This window comes from Gorilla gorilla, chromosome 1, assembly GCF_029281585.2.
Source record: "Gorilla gorilla gorilla isolate KB3781 chromosome 1, NHGRI_mGorGor1-v2.1_pri, whole genome shotgun sequence".
Classification (NCBI taxonomy): Eukaryota; Metazoa; Chordata; class Mammalia; order Primates; family Hominidae; genus Gorilla; species Gorilla gorilla.
Window position 1 is genome coordinate 146,695,148 of NC_073224.2, and position 18,491 is coordinate 146,713,638.

Here is an 18,491-nt window from a genome sequence, read left to right on the forward strand (position 1 = left end):
AGAATATTTTGAAATGCTGAAGTTACTAAGAAAATAATTTGTCAGCTAGAAAAAAGGAAGTGAAACCTTCTTTGCTTTGAAACAGTGAAAATATTTTCAGAAAGGCAGCAATTTAACTTGGTCCAAGTGTTCATATAGTTGCCACTGCTTTACTACCTTAATACCAAAGAGCAACTCAAATTTGGTACTTTTCTTTCAAGGCGCACATATTGCATACATGCTCCACATCTCGTCTATTAAGATTCTTGTCTTGCTCCTTGTTTTCTTTATTGTAAATTTGAGCTTCTCAATGGTGTTCTTCCTCTTAATGCTAATAATGTTCTAGTAAGCAGTCTTGAAAAAGTGAAAGAAATCTTAGATTTCTTAGATGAAAAAACGAGAAAAACATTCTCTCTTGCAGATTCTATTCTACATCATGAAATTATCTTTGCCACTCTTATTTCTAAAAAGGGAATCTTATAAGATACAGTTTTTGAACACCACCCTTATAGTCTGTATATGAAACCATTAACAGCTAAAAAATCTGTAATTCTGAATGACTAATTAACATTTGTTTTATGAAAATTATAAATACTTAGAAATTTTCTTTTTTATGAAAGAGAATGGGCATTGGGACTTGTATCATCCTTCACACAGAGAAAATAAATAAAATCTATGATTCTGTCAGAATATCACTACCTAATAGTTAACAGTGTAATAACTCATTTGGGCAAGATTCATCATTAGATATGAAAGCCATTGATTATAAGGTTATTGAGGAACAGGATATTCACATGGCCTCAAAGACTCACCCCAAAGTTAGTTTGCTAATTATCAATGAAAATGTATGCCCTTAAAATAATGAGATCTGGCAGTCATCAAATTAAATAAGGTATATAATCCTGAGAGTGTCTCCTTAAATTTTGTGTCATCACACTTGATTCACTGGGGTGAATCAGGTCTGGGGCATGGCTAGATACTCTTCAAAGCTTCCAGGTGATGCTGATGCTGCTAGTTCACAGACCATGCTTTGAGTAGCAAGGCTATAAAGGACAATTTTATGTAATTGGGGAAATTTTAGTACGGACAATGTTGAATGATATTACTAACTTAATGTTGACTTTCTCTGTAGTGTAGTGGTGGTGTGGCCATACAGAAGAAATTCTCTGTTCACAGGAGATGCATGTTAAGTATTAAAGGGGTAAAGTATTATGACATCCGTACCTTCTCTCAGGCGGTTTGGCAAAAGGGAGGTGGGTTGGTAGGGACACACACAAGCATGCATGCATGTGTATGTGTAGAGAGAGATAAAGTGAGTGTACCTAGAGTTTAATAGAGTTTAACAGAGAGTGAATCTAGGTGAGGAGTAGACTATTTTTTCAATTTTTTGTGGGCTTGAAATTTTAAAAAATAAATTAGAAATAAATCAATTATAGCTAATAAACAACTAATTAAAAACCCAAAACATCCACCACTCTATTGAATTTCTTATTTGAACAGAGTTTGAAAGTCTGAATCTCATACAGATAAACATCTTGCATTGTATAGAAACCACTTGCAAATGTGTGTGTGTGTGTGTGTGTATAAATAAATGAAATCAAAACAAAAACAAACACCACTCTGCTGAACCAAAGAAGCTCCTCAGGTGCACAATCTGGAGACAACCAGATAGGGCACTAGGCTATGCATCTTCAAAAAAAGAAGGTAAACTCTCCTTTTATGTTTAATACTTTTTTGTGGGGGTTTTGGGGAATCCAAAGTAGAAAATAAAAGGAAAACAAAACAAAAGAAATAAAATCTGTAAATCTAATAAGCACCTTTTCAATTTTCTATTTAACAGCAGGTAACAACTGGTTTAATTTACTGATTTCTTGTTACCAGTTTAGAATTTTATCATCAACCTTTTAGCTTAGTGATACAACTTTAAACTGATCCTTATAACTTTCCTATAGATAAAAAAATTCATATTTCTTTTGCAGAGAACAAGTTGAGGCATGTTGAGAGACATGAACAAAAGTCATGAAAGGAAGGTAGTAACGACATAATCAGGAGAGAAGTAGACTTCAGGCTTCTATTTTGCTGCTATAAATAACTTATGTGTAGAATCAGTCAATATAGCTTAAATCATAGGACTTTGGCTTCTATATTTCTTACTCATTTTGATTTTTCCCCAAACAGCAAACCTGCTAAAGATGTTAAAGGAATAAAATCCAACATCATAATTCATTCTTTTGCTGATTTCTTTTCCATCTCATATCTGGCTATTAACACACGGAAATACCTTACCAGATGACTGCCCAGTTACGTTAGGTAGTTTAATGAAAACCAGGAGTTAAGTGGCTACATGAGTTTTATCTAATAAAAGTTTTCATGCCTACAATCTTTGTACAGTAATCATTTTTTAATATTAATGAAATTTGGGGCTATTCTTACACAGGGAAATGAACTGACATTGCATTAAATGTTAAGAGTTTTGGTGAATACTACAGGAATAGTTATGAATAAACATATGTCTACATGGGCATACACAGTCACAAAATGAATTAAAAACAGAATAGGGAAAAAATAACATCGTATCTTTAAAGCAGATCTTTTATATTCAAGCTACATATGACAGAATAAACGTCATAGCATATTTGGACCTACGTTTAACACTAAAAATGCAAAAGAGAAAATACTAAATATATAGCAGTTAGTTACAAGACTTTGGGCAACTCAGTATGTGCTAAGCACTTTATATACCCTGTTTCATTTAATTCTCACACTAATGCTCTTCTAGGGTATTGTCATTCCTATTTTGTGGATGAAGAAATTAAAGTTCAAAGAGTTAAATAACCTGGCTAAGGTTACAGCGAGTGGGTAAGCACCTGAAGCCACACTGAAACCCAATTTAACAACAAAGCCCATGTTTTTAACCATGAAGATATACTAGCCAGAAAGCCGTATTTTAGCTAGAAATTCTGGCTTTATCTCAATTAATCTTACAAGCCAACTGATAAAAACAAGCAAAATTGAATCACTTTTAGTTTTCTCTTCCTCCACTTCCTCTGGTAATTTTTTTTTTTTTGGTAATATTAATAAGTAGCAATTATAGCTAAAATTTAAAACAATTTTTAGGGTTATAAAAACTGTTTTAAGACAAAAAGAGGCTAGATAACCTGCAAACTAGATGATTAACTATCAAATAATTAAGATCATAATTCGCTCTAAAGAAAATACATTTAAAGGAACTAAGTTCATTGAGTCAGGTCAAATCGTCAGCTCTGAATTGCCTTTTATCTGTACGATGTTTACAATTTACAGAGAAAAGTAAAAAAGCCACAAGAATGTCTCCAAATAGAAAGAAATAATTAGCCAGGCATGTTGAAGCACGCTTGTCCTAGCTGCTCAGGAGGCTGATGTGGGAGGATTACTTGAGCTCAGGAGTTCAAGGTTGCAGTGAGTTATCATCATGCCACTGCACTCCAGCCTAGGCAAATGAGAGAGATTCTGTCTGTTAAAAAAAAAAAAAAAGGAAAGAAAGAAAAATAAATTAAAGTACTAGCATACTAGCCTTGATTGTTTCTTCAGATACTTGGTTCTGTAATGCTTTTAAAGCTTCATCTTTCTTCATATTTTCCTTTTCCATTTCCTAAAAACAGTAAGAAAAGTATAAGTATGCAAATAAACATTTTAGCATTAGTAACAGGCTGTTAACTGATTTGATTAGATTTAAAGGCAAGTTATAGAGACACAAAATATTAGTCAACTTCTAAATAGCACTTTTATAAGGATGATTTTACCCCTTTGCTTTCCGTCAAGAGTCTATCTAGTGATTCAAGATGATGTTGTTTGCATATTATATCTTGTTGCAACATGGACATAGTCTTTTCTTGTTCTTTAAATTGTTGGTCCTTTTTCTGTAGTTGAGCTTCAAGCTAAACATGAAAACAGAATTTTCATATTAAATATTTTAAAATTTTGAAACATTTTAAATATTAAATACATGTGAAACTATAATTGAAATTACATAGATTTTTGTATTTTGCCAAATTGTCTTCAGCTTCTCTCTTTTTAAGGAAGAAATGAAATCACTTGCATGAACAGACACTTCTCAAAAGAAGACATACATGTGGACAACAAACATACAAAAAAAAAGCTCAACATTGCTGATCGCTCAAGAAATGCAAATCGAAACCACAATGAGATACCATCTCATGCCAGTCAGAATGGCAATTATTAAAAAGTCAAAAAACAAACAGATGCTGGAGAGGTTGCAGAGAAAAGGAACACTTTTACATTGCTGATGGGAGTGTAAATTAGTTCAACCATTGTGGAAGGCAGTGTGGCATTTCCTCAAAGACCTAGAGGCAGAAACACAATTTGACCCAGCAATCCCATTACTGGGTATATACCCAAAGGAATGTAAGTCATTCTATTATAAAAATACATGCATGTGTATGTTCATTGCAGCACTATTCACAATAGAAAAGACATGGAATCAACCTAAATGCCCATCAGTGATAGACTGGATAAAGAAAATGCAGTACATACATACTATGGAATACTAACTATGCAGCCATAAAAAGGAACGAGATCATTTCCTTTACAGGGACACGGATGGAGTTGGAAGCCATTATCCTCAGCAAACTAACACAGGAACAGAAAACCAAATACTGCACTTACTCACTTATAAGTGGGAGCTGAATGATGAGAACACACGAAGACATGGGGAGGAACAACACATACTGAGGCCTATAGGGGAGTGGGATGGGAGAGAGGGAGCATCAGGAAGAATAGCTAATGGATGCTGGGCTCAATACCTAAGTGATGGGATGATCTGTGCAGCAAACCACCATGGCACACATTTACCTATGTAATAAATCTGCACCTCCTGTACGTGTACCTCTGAACTTAACGGCTGAAGAAAAAAAGGCAAAATGTAGAAACTAAGAATACAGACCCCTTTACCCCTCCCCCTTTACACTGTAGTTGTCACATGTATTATATCAATATACCTCATCAGTAAATGTTATAATTTCTTCTTTCAACTGCCATAGATATTATAAAAATCCTATATTTACCAAATATTTACTGTTTTTGTTGTTCTTCCTTTATTCCTGAGGTCCCAAGTTTCTCTCAGGTATTTTTTTTCCATGAGGAACTTTCTTTAGCATCTCTTTTAGAACAAGTCTGCTGGTGACAAATTCTCTATGCGGTCCTTCATCTAAGAATGTCTTTATTTTACCTTCATTCCTAGAGAGTATTTTTGTTGGATATAAAATAGATCGACAGTTTTTTTCTCTTTCAGCATTTAAAAAATGTTGTTCCATCTTCTTATGTCCATAGTTTTTGATGAGAAATCTGCAGTAATTTTAACATTTGTTCCCTTATATGCAGTGTCATTTATCTCTGGGTGCTTTCAAAGTTTTTTGTTTTAGTTTTTGGCAAGGATTTTGATGTGTCTAGAAGTAGTTCTCTTTGATTTTTTAAAATTTGTAAATTTATTTCCTTCATCAAATTTGTGAAGTTTTCAGACATTATTCCTTCAAATATTTTCCTGCACTAATCTCATTCTCTCCTTTGACTCTGAAGACAAGAATATCAGATCTTCCGATAGGTCCTTCCCCATATATCCCTGAGGCTTTGTTCAATATTTTTATAAATCTTTCTTTTCTTGGAAAAAAAAATTTTTTCTCTGTTGCTCAGACTGAATAATATCTATTAATCTACATTCAAGTTCACTGTCTTTTTCCTCTTGTCTGCTCCATTCTTCTGTTAAGCTCATCTAAATTACAGGAGCCCTGTGGTATTCGTGGTTTCACTTTCCACAGTTCAGTTACCTGCAGTCAACCCTGGTCTGAAAATACTAAATGGAAAATTCCACGAATAAACAATTCATACGTTTTGAATTGCAGTTCTGAGCAGTGTGATGAAATCTCATGACGTCCCACTATGTCCAGCTCTGGACAAGAATGATCCATTTTCCATGCTGTATAAGCTACCTGCTCGTTAGTCACTTAGTAGCCATCTTGGTTATCAGATCAACTGCCATGGTATCATAGTGCTTGTGTTCAAGGAACTCTTATTTTACTTAATAATGGCCCCAAAGCAAAAGAGTAGTGATGCTATCTGGATGCAGATCCAATTTGGATATGTCAAAGAGAAGACATAGCATGCTTCCTTTAAGTGAAAAGGTGAAGGTTCTTGACTTAATGAGGAAAGAAAAAAAAACTGCATGCTGAGGTTGCTAAGATCTACAATAAAGAATAAATCTATCCATGAAATTGTGAAGAAAAATAAATTCATGCAAGTATGGCAGTTGTACCTCAAACTACAAAAGTTACAACCACAATGCATAAGTGCTTAGTTAAAATAGAAAAGGCATTAAATTTGTAGGTGGAAGGCATTAACAGAAAACATGTTCCAACTGACTGCAATGTGTTTGCACCAGAAAATATTGAGTATATATTAAGACTTCAGCAAGGATCCCCTGAAACAAGTGACACCAAGTCATTTACTGCAAATAAGGGATGATTACACAGATTCAATAATAGGTTTAGACTGAAAAATATTAAAATTACTGGAGAAGCTGTGTCTGCTGATGAAGCAGCTGCTGTCACATTTCCAGCAGAGATGAAGAAGCTAAGGAGAAAAGATACCATCCAAAGCAAGTCTTCAATTGCAGCGAAACTAGGCTGTTCTCAAAGATGCCTCACAGAACCTACATTCATAAAAGTGCAAAGGAGGCTGGGCGCAGTGGCTCACGCCTGTAGTTCCAGCACATTGGGAGGCTGAGCCAGGCGGATCACGAGGTCAGGAGTTTGACATCAGCCTGACCAACATGGTGAAACCCTATCTCTACTAAAAATACAAAAATTAGCCAGGCTTGGTGGCGCGCACCTGTAATCCCAGCTACTCAGGAGGCTAAGGCAGGAGAATCACTTGAACCCAGAAGGCGGAGACTGCAGTGAGCTGAGATCACACCATTGCACTCCAGCCTGGCCGACAGAGCGAGACTCTGTCTCAAAAAAAAAAGTGCAAAGGAGGCACTAGGGCATCAGAGAACACACTTTTATGAGAACAAGTTTTCACATAACTTTTATAACAGTATTTTGTTATAATTGGCCGATTTTATTAGAATTGTTGCTAATCTCTTACTGTGTCTAATTTATAAATTAAGCTTTATAATAGGTATGTATGTATAGGAAAAAATATATAAGGTTCAGTACTATCTGTGGTTTCAGGCATTCACTGAAGGTCTTGGAATGTCTCTCCCATGGATAAGCAGGGACTACTGTATCTATTTTTTTTTTACTGTGTCTTGCATTTTTGGTCACAAATTTTCTTTTCTACTTTTAACCCAAGGTCAAGAGTGCTTCCCTTATTCTGCTTTTTCCTCTCAATCAGTCTTCAAGCAACTGATATTTTTAGGGAAATGGAGTCTACAGAATTACTCTTACTTTAATCATGTCAAAAATAATGATTACAGCTGAAACAGAAGGCATACTATATTCTGTTAAAGCACTGAAAAATTATTCAGAAAGATTGGGATTCTAATTACAGCTCTTGCCACTAACTTTTGTGTATCTTTGTGTCCTCGTCTACAAAATAAAAAAATGCTGGGGCTAGTAATGTTTAAGTTTCTTTTCAGCACTCATATTCTAAATATGTATTACTTACTCTTTCAATCTGCTTTTCCATTTCTTTATGCTGTTCCAAGTGAATTTTCTTTGCTTTTTCAAAGGCTAAACAAATTTTCTCATGCTCTGTATTAATATTGGTTTCTAGACTCCTTATCTTTTCATTCTTTTCCTAGAAACACAAAACACTTTAAAGGAGTATAATTGATTTGGGAGGCCAAGGCAGGCAGATCGCTTGAATCCAGGAGTTCAAGACCAGCCTGGGAAACACGGCGAGACCCCGTCTCTATGAAAAATACAAAAAATTAGCTAAGTAGGTGTGGTGGCATGCGCCTGTGGTCATAGCTTCTGGGGACGCTCAGGGGGAAGCCTGGGAGGCCATGGCTGTAGTGAGCCATGATTGTGCCACTGCACTGCAGCCTGAACCACAGAGTGAGACTTTGTCTCAAAAAAAAAGTATAATTGAAAAGCAGTTTTACATAAAAGTACATTAGTCAACCATTAAATATGCCATACTCCATTCTTTAAAGAACCACAGTAGTTTATACTTCAAACTTTAACAAAATGGCTAAAAATACTTTATCAAGATGAGAAGATTAAACTATTTTAAATATCAAGAAGCATATCAAAGAACTACCATTATCTTCAATCCTATTAGGATAAAAATGAGAAAACGGCCAGGTGCGGTGGCTCACGCCTGTAATCCCAACACTTTGGAAGGCTGAGGCGGGCGGATCATGAGGTCAGGAGATTGAGACCATCCTGGCTAACACGGTGAAACCCGTCTCTACTGAAAATACAAAAAAAATTAGCCAGGCGTGGTGGCAGGCGCCTGTAGTACCAGCTACTTGGGAGGCTGAGGCAGGAGAATGGCGTGAACCCAGGAGGCAGAGCTTGCAGTGAGCCGAGATCACACCACTGCACTCCAGCCTGGGCGATGGAGTGAGACTCCGTCTCAAAAAAAAAAAAAAAAAAAAAGAGAAAACTTGGATAACTTGCCATATAAGCCTATTAACTTAAAAATATAAACAAGAAATGATCAGAAGAGTTTAGTAGAATTTATACTTTCCTATATATTTTATAATAATGATGCTAAAACAAATGTGCTGTCACAAATTAAGTGCCTAAAAACCACAGTAAATTTGTAGCAACAAAGATAAGTTTTACCATAAGCTCCTGTTCTAGTTCTGCATTTTTTGCAGCAATAGAGGAATAAGCAACTATCTTTTCTTCCAGCTGTTTCTCAAGAGTTAAAAGTTGAGAACATTTCTTTGTCATCTGAAAACACATTGAAATAAATGTAAAATTATTTTTTAAAGGTAATGATTTTGCATTCTAAGATCAAACACCTGCTCCTCTTTCAAAGTTCAAATACATTGTGTCTAGGTAAATTGGGCAAACTTACAGTTATAAACATTTAGGATGCAAAGTGAATAACTTTTTAACCCACATAATTATAAGTATTTTACAAAATAAGTGACGATTAAGAAGAAAAACAAATACTGAAAACAAAGGATCATTTCTTCTATCTATGTAAAACATAAGTCATTTAATTCAGACCCCTATATCCAAAAAGGACAATACCCTAATCTACTTTTAAGTAGCTGTTAAAGACTGAAATAAGTACAATAAAATGTTATCAGCAGTTATTTCTGGTGGTAGAATTATCAATGGTTCATTTTCTTCTTTTTCCCCTTTTATATTAACAAGACTGTGCTATTTTTGTAATTTAAAAAACTTATTAATCCCAGTATTTGGCAATTTCCTAAGTAAACTGGTAGCTATAGTTATAAACTGTCTAAATCTCCATCTTCATTATTAACATAAGTTCCTATCTTATAGTTCTTTTCCTCAGCCTTGGCTATTGACTTTAAGCTGAGAAAGCAGGTATTTAAAAAGTGTACCTATAGATGACTGCAGCCTCTGGTTTGAAGATTGAGTATAAGATATACACATGTGGTCCTGGTCCACAATTACCTAATGAGGCACCCTTATCCTGTCCTCAGTGAAAATGAAGACAAGATATTCACAAAACACTCAATTATCCCCTTTTCAGAATGTAATTCCTTGCGTAGTTGTTTCAGGTTTACATGCAGTTGTTTAAAAATACAGACTCTTTAAACAGCAGAAATACACAAAAAATAAAAATACAGATTCCGGCTAGGTGTGGTGGCTCACACCAGTAATCCCAGCATTTTGGGATACTGAGGTGGGGATCACCTGAAACCAGGAGTTCGAGACAAGCCTGGGCAACACAGCGACTGTCTCTACAAATAAAAAATAAAAAAAATTAGCTGGACATAGTGACACACGCCTGCAGTCTCAAATACTTGGAAGACTGAGGCAGGAGAATGGCTTGAGCCTAGAAGTTCAAAGCTACAGTGAGCTATGATCACACCACCACACTCCAGACTGGGCAACAGAGCAAGACCCTGTCTCTAAGAAAAAAAAAAAAAAAGAAAAAGAAAAGAAAAAAGCAGACTCTTGTGCCCGTATATACTGAATCAGAAATTGCTGGAACAGGACCCAGAAATATGCATATTAAACAGGCTTCCTAGGTGGTTTGGGGTTTGCTAAAATTTGAAATCCTTTATTATCACTCCTTTTCTTCCAACAGCATAATCCAAAGTCTTTATTTATAAATGTATATTAACCATATTAACTTATACTATGGAAGAAATAATAGGCTGCAATGCAATATTATTTCCACCAAATTTGAGACCTTTTACCCACTGCAGAGTTTTTCCTACTTTTAATAACTTTAACTTTTAGTAAGTTAAAATACAAAGGTTTCCAAATATAATTTTAAAACAATTTATAACTTATGTGGTACCATTTTTTAAAAACTTTAAATCTGGATGTAAACATATAATTTTTATAAAACCCTAAAATAATACCTTTTGTTCTAGTTCAAAAATTAACACATATACCAAGCTAATTCCAAGCTTACTTCACTTTCCAGTTTGCTGGAGTTTGAAGCTTTCTCTAGCAGCTCCTCTTGAATCAGCTGAAACTGACTAGTTCTGTGAGCCATGTTAACCCTCAAATCAGAATTTTCAGCTTCTATTTGTATCAGCTTAGTACGTAGTTCTTCTATTCCAGTAACAAGTCTTTGCCTCTCTTTTTCATATTGCTTGTTCATAGTATGTTGATTTTGATCTTTTACGCTTTCTGCTAATAAACATAAAAGGAAAATTGTTCTGAATAGGACTTCAAGAATAAAAACCTACTTAAATAGTTGAAAGATTTAGTCATCAACAAAGTTTAGTTTCTGATCTAAAGAGTACTAAAAGGGACAGAGAATGAGACATTCATTAAGGAAATCAAGGAATGAGTAATGTGCTCTCTAAATTAAATACGTAACAAAGAGGAGAAAAGTTCTGAATCACTCATTTTTCTAGGTAGCTAAGACTATTCCTTTGTACCAGAAATGTAAAAATCCTTCTCCACCTTTTAAATTCCATTTTTTAATAGAAATCATTGTAAAAAAATTTTTTTAAGTTGCCCTGTTTCCTTAAACTGAAGGTAATCATAAAATTTATTTGGACAGTTTGAGATCATTAAGAACATTTTTATGTACTGCACACAGAAGCAGGTTCAAAAGCTCCAAAGAGTGAATCCTTCCCGACCCCATCGTCTTTCTCTCCAAACTAGCTAATGAGAATTCAGTGATGCTTTAAAAAAAATTACTGAGGGTAGCCAGGCACAGAGGCACCTGTTATCTGAGCTATTCAACAGGCTGAGGTGTGAGGATCACTTGAGCCCAATTCAAGACCATCCTGGGCAACATGGCAAGATCCTGTCTCAAAAAAATTACTGAGGGTTATCAGAGGTAGCTACTTGACCATGCCCCTTCTCCACTATAAACATACACATCTCCCACTCCAAGGTAAGTAAGCCTTCAGGAGTGCTTTTAAAAAGCATAATGTAGATGATTACATGAGAACACACAGATGTGGAAACAAGAAAAGATACACTTTGCCTTCAAGATTTGCATAAGTAGCCATTTCTCATAAATTCTCTACATCTATAATATTTCACTTTCTAGGCTATTTACCTTTTATTGGCTCTGTTCTTGATGTAAAAGAATCTATAACATATTATATTTATTACCACCTCTAATTACTAGTATTCTCAACTTGGAACATTCACCAAGATAGATCATACGCTGGTCAATAAACCAAATCTCAAAACACTCTTAAAAATGAAGTCCTATACAGTATGTTCTCTGATCATCATGAATGACACAAAAATATCTGGAAAAACCTCCAAATATTTGGAAATAAAACACACACAGCCTATGAGTCAAAGAGGAAATCACAAGAGATAACTATTTTGAACTGAATGAAAATGAAAATACAACACATTAAAAAAAGTAGTGGAATACACCCAAAGCACCGCTTAAAGGGAAGTTTCTATCCTTAAATACTTAGATGAGAAAAGAAAAGAGGTCTAAAATCAATAATCTAAACTTTAAGAAAAGTTTTGTGGTTTTTTTGGGAAAAAAAAAAGAGAAAAATAAGCCTAAAAGTTAACTGGGAAAAAGTACAAAGGATCCTGGTGGAGATGTCTTATGTCTTGACTGTGGTGATGGTAACAAGAGTTAAACATTAAAACACAAACACCTGACAAAACGTATCAAACTGTATATTAAAATGGGTGCATCTTAACTGCAGGGGTCCCCAACCCCTGGGCCACGGACTGGTACTAGTCCATGGCCCATTAGGAACCAGGCCACATAGTAGGAGGTGAGTGGCAGGCGAATGAGCAAAGCTTCATCTGTAGTTACACCCACTCCCAATCGCTCGCATTACTGCTGGAGCTCTACCTCCTGTCAGATTAGCGGCAGCATTAGATTCCCATAGGAACACAAACCCTATTATGAACTGCACATGCGCAGGATCTAGACTGCTCACTCCTTATGAGAATCTAATGCCTGATGATCTGTCACTGTCTCCCATGACCCCCAGATGGAACCTTCTAGTTGCAGGAAAACAAGGTCAGGGCTACCACTGATTCTACATTATGATGAGTTGTATAATTATTTCAACATCAATGTGATAATAATATAAATAAATTGCACAATAAATGTCATGCGTTTGAATCATCCTGAAACCAACCCTGACCCCGTCCCTGGTCCATGGAAAAAATGTCTTCCACAAAACCAGTCCCTGGTGCCAAAAAGGTTGGGGACCACTGTATCATTAACGAATGATACAAAGTCTAATAATTCTGAAATAACTTTTGCTGTCTTATCAGACCACAACTAGTAACAGATTATCAAGTATGTTTGATAATAGAAACCAAACAGTTGATAAATTTGTTCTTTAAAAACTATCATCTGAGAACACATGGAAACATAGAGGGGAACAACACACACTGGGGTCTATCAGAGAGTGGAGGGTGGAAGGAGGAAGTGGATCAGGAAAAATAATTAAGGGGTACTAGGCTTAATACCTGGGTGATGAAATAATCTGTAAAACAAACTTCCATGACACAAGCTTACCTATGTAACAAATCTGCACATGTATCCCTGAACTTAAATTAAAAAAAATTTTTTTAATAAAAGTTTTTTTAAAAAAACTATCATCCAAAACTCTGAATATAATTTATTAAAATAACTCAATATACTTACCTACTTGATGACCACCTAGCTTTACAGGTTCTGTTTCTAAACTACTTAATTTGCTACTTTCTTGGCTGTCATTACAAGTAATAAGACTCTGAGATAACTGATTTGCAGTCAGGTTTGCATGAAGCTTTTGAATTTCTGCCTGTTTTATTGCAAGCTTAATTCTGGCACAAAAGAAAAGAAGGGAAAAATTATTAGAAAGATTCTATAAAAAAAACTCATACTGTACTATTTTTCACCTTTCAAGTTGATTTAAAAAATTAGAATTCTAATATTAGTCAACTCTTTAGGCAGGATATGAAAACTCCCATATACCACTGTAGGATTATAAATTGGTTCAGCCACTTTACAAACTTGATGGTATTTAGTAAAATTGAAAATGTACACACTGTATGACCCAGCAATTTCACTTTTAGGAATATATACTACAGAAACTCTCATATATATGTATAAGAAAACATGTATAAGGATGTCCTTTGCAGCACTGTTTGTAACAGAAAACAGAAACAAGATACCTATAAAGGAACAAATAAATTATGACACTGTTATAGGACAGAATCCTATACAGCTATTAAAAGTAATTACACAAATCCATTTGTTAATCTACTCTATCTCAATATGAATGAATTTTTTAAATACTGCTGAGTGAAAAAGCAAAATTGCACACAGTATACAGTACATTTATATTTGTGTACATGTGTGTAAACATACAAAAATGAATAGAGAAATATATATCCAATTCATGATGGTGGATACTTAGGGGAAAAATGGGACTAGTCATAAAGATCAAAGGGCATTATTCATCCTGTAATGTTTTATTTTTTATTTGGAGAAACAGACTTAAAACAAATACCACAAATTTTAAGGAGAATCAATCCTGGTTAAGAAGATTCAATTCTTAGTTGTGGAATCACAGATACCTGTTATAATATTCTCTGAGCTTTTCTGTATTTTTTTAAATTCCTCAATTAAGGGTCTTTTTTTTTTTTTTTTTAATGGAGTCTCACTCTGTTGCTCAGGCTGGAGTGCAGTGGCACTATCTTGGCTCACTGCAACCACCGTCTCCCGGGTTCAAGTGATTCTCCTGCCTCAGCCTCCCAAGTAGTGGGGATTACAGGCGCGTGCCACCACCATGCCTGGCTAATTTTTGTATTTTTAGTAGAGACGAGGTTTCACCATGTTGGTCAGGCTGGTCTCGAACTCCTGACCTCGTGATCCGCCTGCCTCAGCCTCCCAAAGTGTTGGGATTACAAGCATGAGCCACCATGCCCGGCCAATTAAGGGTCTTAATTACCAATAAAAAACATTCTATTTGCTATAACTGCAGAATCTGAAAATTGTACCTCAATTCCGAAATCACCAATTTATTTGCCTCACAGCAGCCAATGCAACGGTCTTCCTTGTTTGAGAAGCTACTCATCTGGTATTTAGAAAGATATGATTTAAAGCCAAATAATTCTCTTTTAAACTGCAAGTTTAAAAACAAACATATGTAAACTTATGTAAATGGGATGCATTTGCTTTTTTATTCAGAACTTCAAATTTTAAAAACTGTATGAATTTAATGGAAACAACTTAATGTCCATCAATAGGAGAATATATAAATACATTAATAAATATTAAGATAATTGGAAAACTACAATAGTTAAAAGAAATAAACCTGAGTCACATAAATCAGTATGGATACATCTCATAACAATATTGAGTGAAAAACAAATTATAGTGGCAAACAGTATTTTCATAAAAACACTAAGCAACATATATATATTTCTAGATGCATCGATATGTGACAATATTTAAAACATGGACGAGAAGGATACACATGAATTTCAGAATAATTGCCATTTCTGAGGAGAGAGGAAGATAATCGGGATCTGACAAGGTACACAAAGAAGATTTACCTGTAAAATTTTATTCTAAAAAAACATAGAGTTGATAAGACAATATGTGTCCCAAATTTTACAAATATGGTGCTACACTAGCATATGCACCTTTCTGTATGTTTGGATAATACAGAATTTTAAAAGACAGTTATAAAAAGGAGCAAGGTAAGCATTTAATGACTTCTACCTTCAAACTATAACCAAATCACACCTCCTAGAAGTAGGAAAAAATCACATTTTCTAATCGTGTCATTCTTAGCACTACAAGAAACAAACGATCGAGCATACATTACCACATTCGGAATCATATCTCAAATGATTCTTTTTTTAGAGACAGGGTCTCACTCTGTCACCCAGACTGGAGCTTATGATCATAGAGCTCACTGCAGCCTCGAACTCTTGGACTCAAGCAATCCTCCTACCTCAGCTTCTCGAGTAGCTAGGACCACAGGCATGCGCCACCATGCCCAGCTAATTTTTGCATTTTTGTAGAGACAGGGTCTCACTGTATTGCCCAGGCTGGTCTTGAACTCTTGCTTCAAGAGTTCCTCTCACCTTGGCCTGCCAAAATGCTGGGATTACAAGCATGAGCCACTGTGCCTGACCATATATGAAATAATTCTTGATACACAAATGAGAATGCCAAATTAAAATTGTTATCTGTATATGATTACTTTCTAATTTCAAAAGCAAACAGTATATTAAAAATCCAAGCAAATAAACAGCATCCTGGGAAAGCAGATATCAGAGGAGCTAATATCTTATGTTCTAGTTTAAATTCTACTACTTACCAGTTGGGCAAGTTATTTACTTTCTTGGGTCTAGGTTTCTTCACCAATAAAATAGTATTGAATCAGATGATTTCTGAGATTTTTTTGGTTCATAATTCCACAGTTCATAACAGTTTAACATTGGTAAGTCTACCATCTAGTCTACCATACATTCATATCTGAAACCAACCATAATATATTTATCTATAGTTTCCCCTGATCTTTCCTTCATTTTACACCTATTGATTACAAATTCCTGAATAGGTTTACTTACCTTCTTCTTAATCTCATTTATATATATGGTCACAAATATTACTCAAAGAGAAAAGGTGGTAGACCATTATTATAAAAACATTTTAGGCCAGGCGTGGTGGCTCATGCCTGTAATCCCAGCACTTTGGGAGGCCAAGGCAGGCAGATCACCTGAGGTCGGGAGTTCAAGACCAGCCTGATCAACATGGAGAAAACCTGTCTCTACTAAAAATACAAAATTAGCTGGGCATGGTGGCACATGCCTGTAATCCCAGCTACTCGGGAGGCCGAGGCAGGAGAATCGCTTGAACCCAGGAGGCTGAGGTTGCAGTGCGCCAAGATCTCGCCATTGCACTCCAGCCTGGGCAACAAGAGTGAAACTTCGTTTCAAAAAAAAAAAAGGCCGGGCATGGTGGCTCACGCCCATAATCCCAGCACTTTGGGAGGCCAAGGCAGGGGGATCACGAAGTCAAAAGATCAAGACCATCCTGGCCAACATGGTGTAACCCCGTCTCTACTAAAAATACAAAAATTAGATGGGCATGGTGGTGCGTGCTATAGTTTGAGCTACTTGGGAGGATAAGGCAGGAAAATCACTTGAATCCGGGAGGCAGAGGTTGTGATGAGCCAAGATCACACCACTGCACTCCAGCCTGGCGACAAAGCAAGACTCCATCTCAAAAAAAGAAAAAAAATTTTAAGTTTTATGCCATTCTAATAAGTACATGAAAAGTTGCTCATCATGAGCCATTAAAAAAAATGTAAATTAGGGCCGGGCATGGTGGCTTACGCCTGTAATCCCAGCACTTTGGGAGGCCAAGGTGGGTTGATCATGAGGTCAGGAGTTCGAGACCAGTTTGACCAATGTGGTGAAACCCCGTCCCTTGTGCCTGTAGTCCCAGCTACTCGGGAGGCTGAGGCAGGAGAATTGCTTGAACCTGGGAGCTGGAGGTTGCAGTGAGCTGAGATCATGCCGCTGCACTCCAGCCTGGAAAACAGAGTGAGAGACTCCGTCAAAAAAAAAAAAAAAAAAAAAACCCACAATGTGATACCACTTCACACCCACTAAGATGGTTATAATAAAAGAGACAGACAAGAACAAGTGTTGGCAAGGAAGTAGAGAAACAGGAACCCTCATACGTTGCTGGTGAGAATGTAAAATAGTGTAGACATTTTGGAAAACAGTTTGGAATAAATTCACCATATTACCCAAGAATTCTACTCCTAGGTATCTACCCAAGAGAAATGAAAACATGTCCAAAGACTTGTATGCAAACGTTCATAGCAGCATTATTCATAATATCCCAAAGTGGAAACAATCCAAATGTCCATCAGCCAGTGAATGGATAAACAAAATATAACATATCTATATAATGAAATACTATTTAGCAATAAAAAGAAATGAAATACTGATATCACAACATGAATGACTCTCAAAAACATTAAGAATGCAAAAGACCAGGTGCAAAAGAGCACATATTATACGAGTTCATTTATGTGAAATGTCCAGAAAAGACAAATCTGCAGATGCAAAAACTATTAGTGTCTTCCTAGGGGTAGAAGTGAGTACAGGGACTAATTATAAATGGGTCCAAAATACCTTTTGGGGATGATAGACATGTTTCAAAGCTGGATCATGGTGATGGTTACAAAACTTATAAATTTACTAAAAATCATAGATTAGTACACAAAACAGGCAAATTTTATGGTATATAAATGATACTTCAACAAAGCTGTTTAAAAAAAATTCTGTGCCATTCTTATATATGGCATCTGAGAAACTGGGAAAAAGTGTAGAATGGTAAGTGCAGGAAAAAAAATAGAGATTAGACAGAAGAGAAATTCATGACTAAAAGTATAGAGAAAAAGAAATTAGAAGCTAATAAAGCAACCACAAAATGATAGTCTTTTCTAAAACACTTTAGTAAAATTCTTCTTTTCCATTACGTAATCACACATACTTACTGGCAACTGGGATATAATCTTTTCCAAATTTCTTAGTTCTACCCTTGAACTTTCGATTTCTTGTTGACATAAATCTAGTCGCTCATTCTGTGCTGCAACACGGACCTTTAATTCTTGGTTTTCATTCATTAAAGAAAATTTGTCTCTAAGTATTTCGTCTTTGTTCTCTAACTCACTCTCTAGCTTCAAAATACTTTGTCTAGATTCAGTTAGTTGTGCCATGACTTCTGAATTTTTCACTGCCATGATCCTTAATTTTTCTTTTCCGTTGTTATTTTCTTCTTTTAACTGCCTATGAAGAAAAGAGAATAAAAATGAAAATAAAATATATATGCATTCATTTTAATCATATTTAATCTTTTAAAATTTTTTGAAGCTTAATTCTAAA

The 18,491-nt window shown here is 35.5% G+C and overlaps 1 protein-coding gene across 9 annotated transcripts in view; it reads right to left on the reverse strand.

The window, feature by feature from the left end:
• The window catches only part of CCDC18 (coiled-coil domain containing 18), a 98,403-nt gene that overhangs the window by 52,826 nt on the left and 27,086 nt on the right, over positions 1-18,491 (reverse strand). For 4 of the 9 annotated variants that reach the window (XM_055352370.2, XM_055352394.2, XM_019030665.4 and 1 more), the window contains 8 exons: positions 18,104-18,395; positions 14,577-14,701; positions 13,237-13,397; positions 10,552-10,775; positions 8,769-8,879; positions 7,642-7,773; positions 3,762-3,896; positions 3,533-3,610 (listed from right to left, as the gene is read on the reverse strand). In XM_055352370.2, coding sequence (XP_055208345.2) covers positions 3,533-3,610; positions 3,762-3,896; positions 7,642-7,773; positions 8,769-8,879; positions 10,552-10,775; positions 13,237-13,397; positions 14,577-14,701; positions 18,104-18,395 — 1,258 coding nt within the window. The remainder of the gene's footprint in view (positions 1-3,532; positions 3,611-3,761; positions 3,897-7,641; positions 7,774-8,768; positions 8,880-10,551; positions 10,776-13,236; positions 13,398-14,576; positions 14,702-18,103; positions 18,396-18,491) is intronic. The other 5 variants (XM_055352381.2, XM_055352399.2, XM_055352386.2 and 2 more) reach the window with 3 other exon arrangements.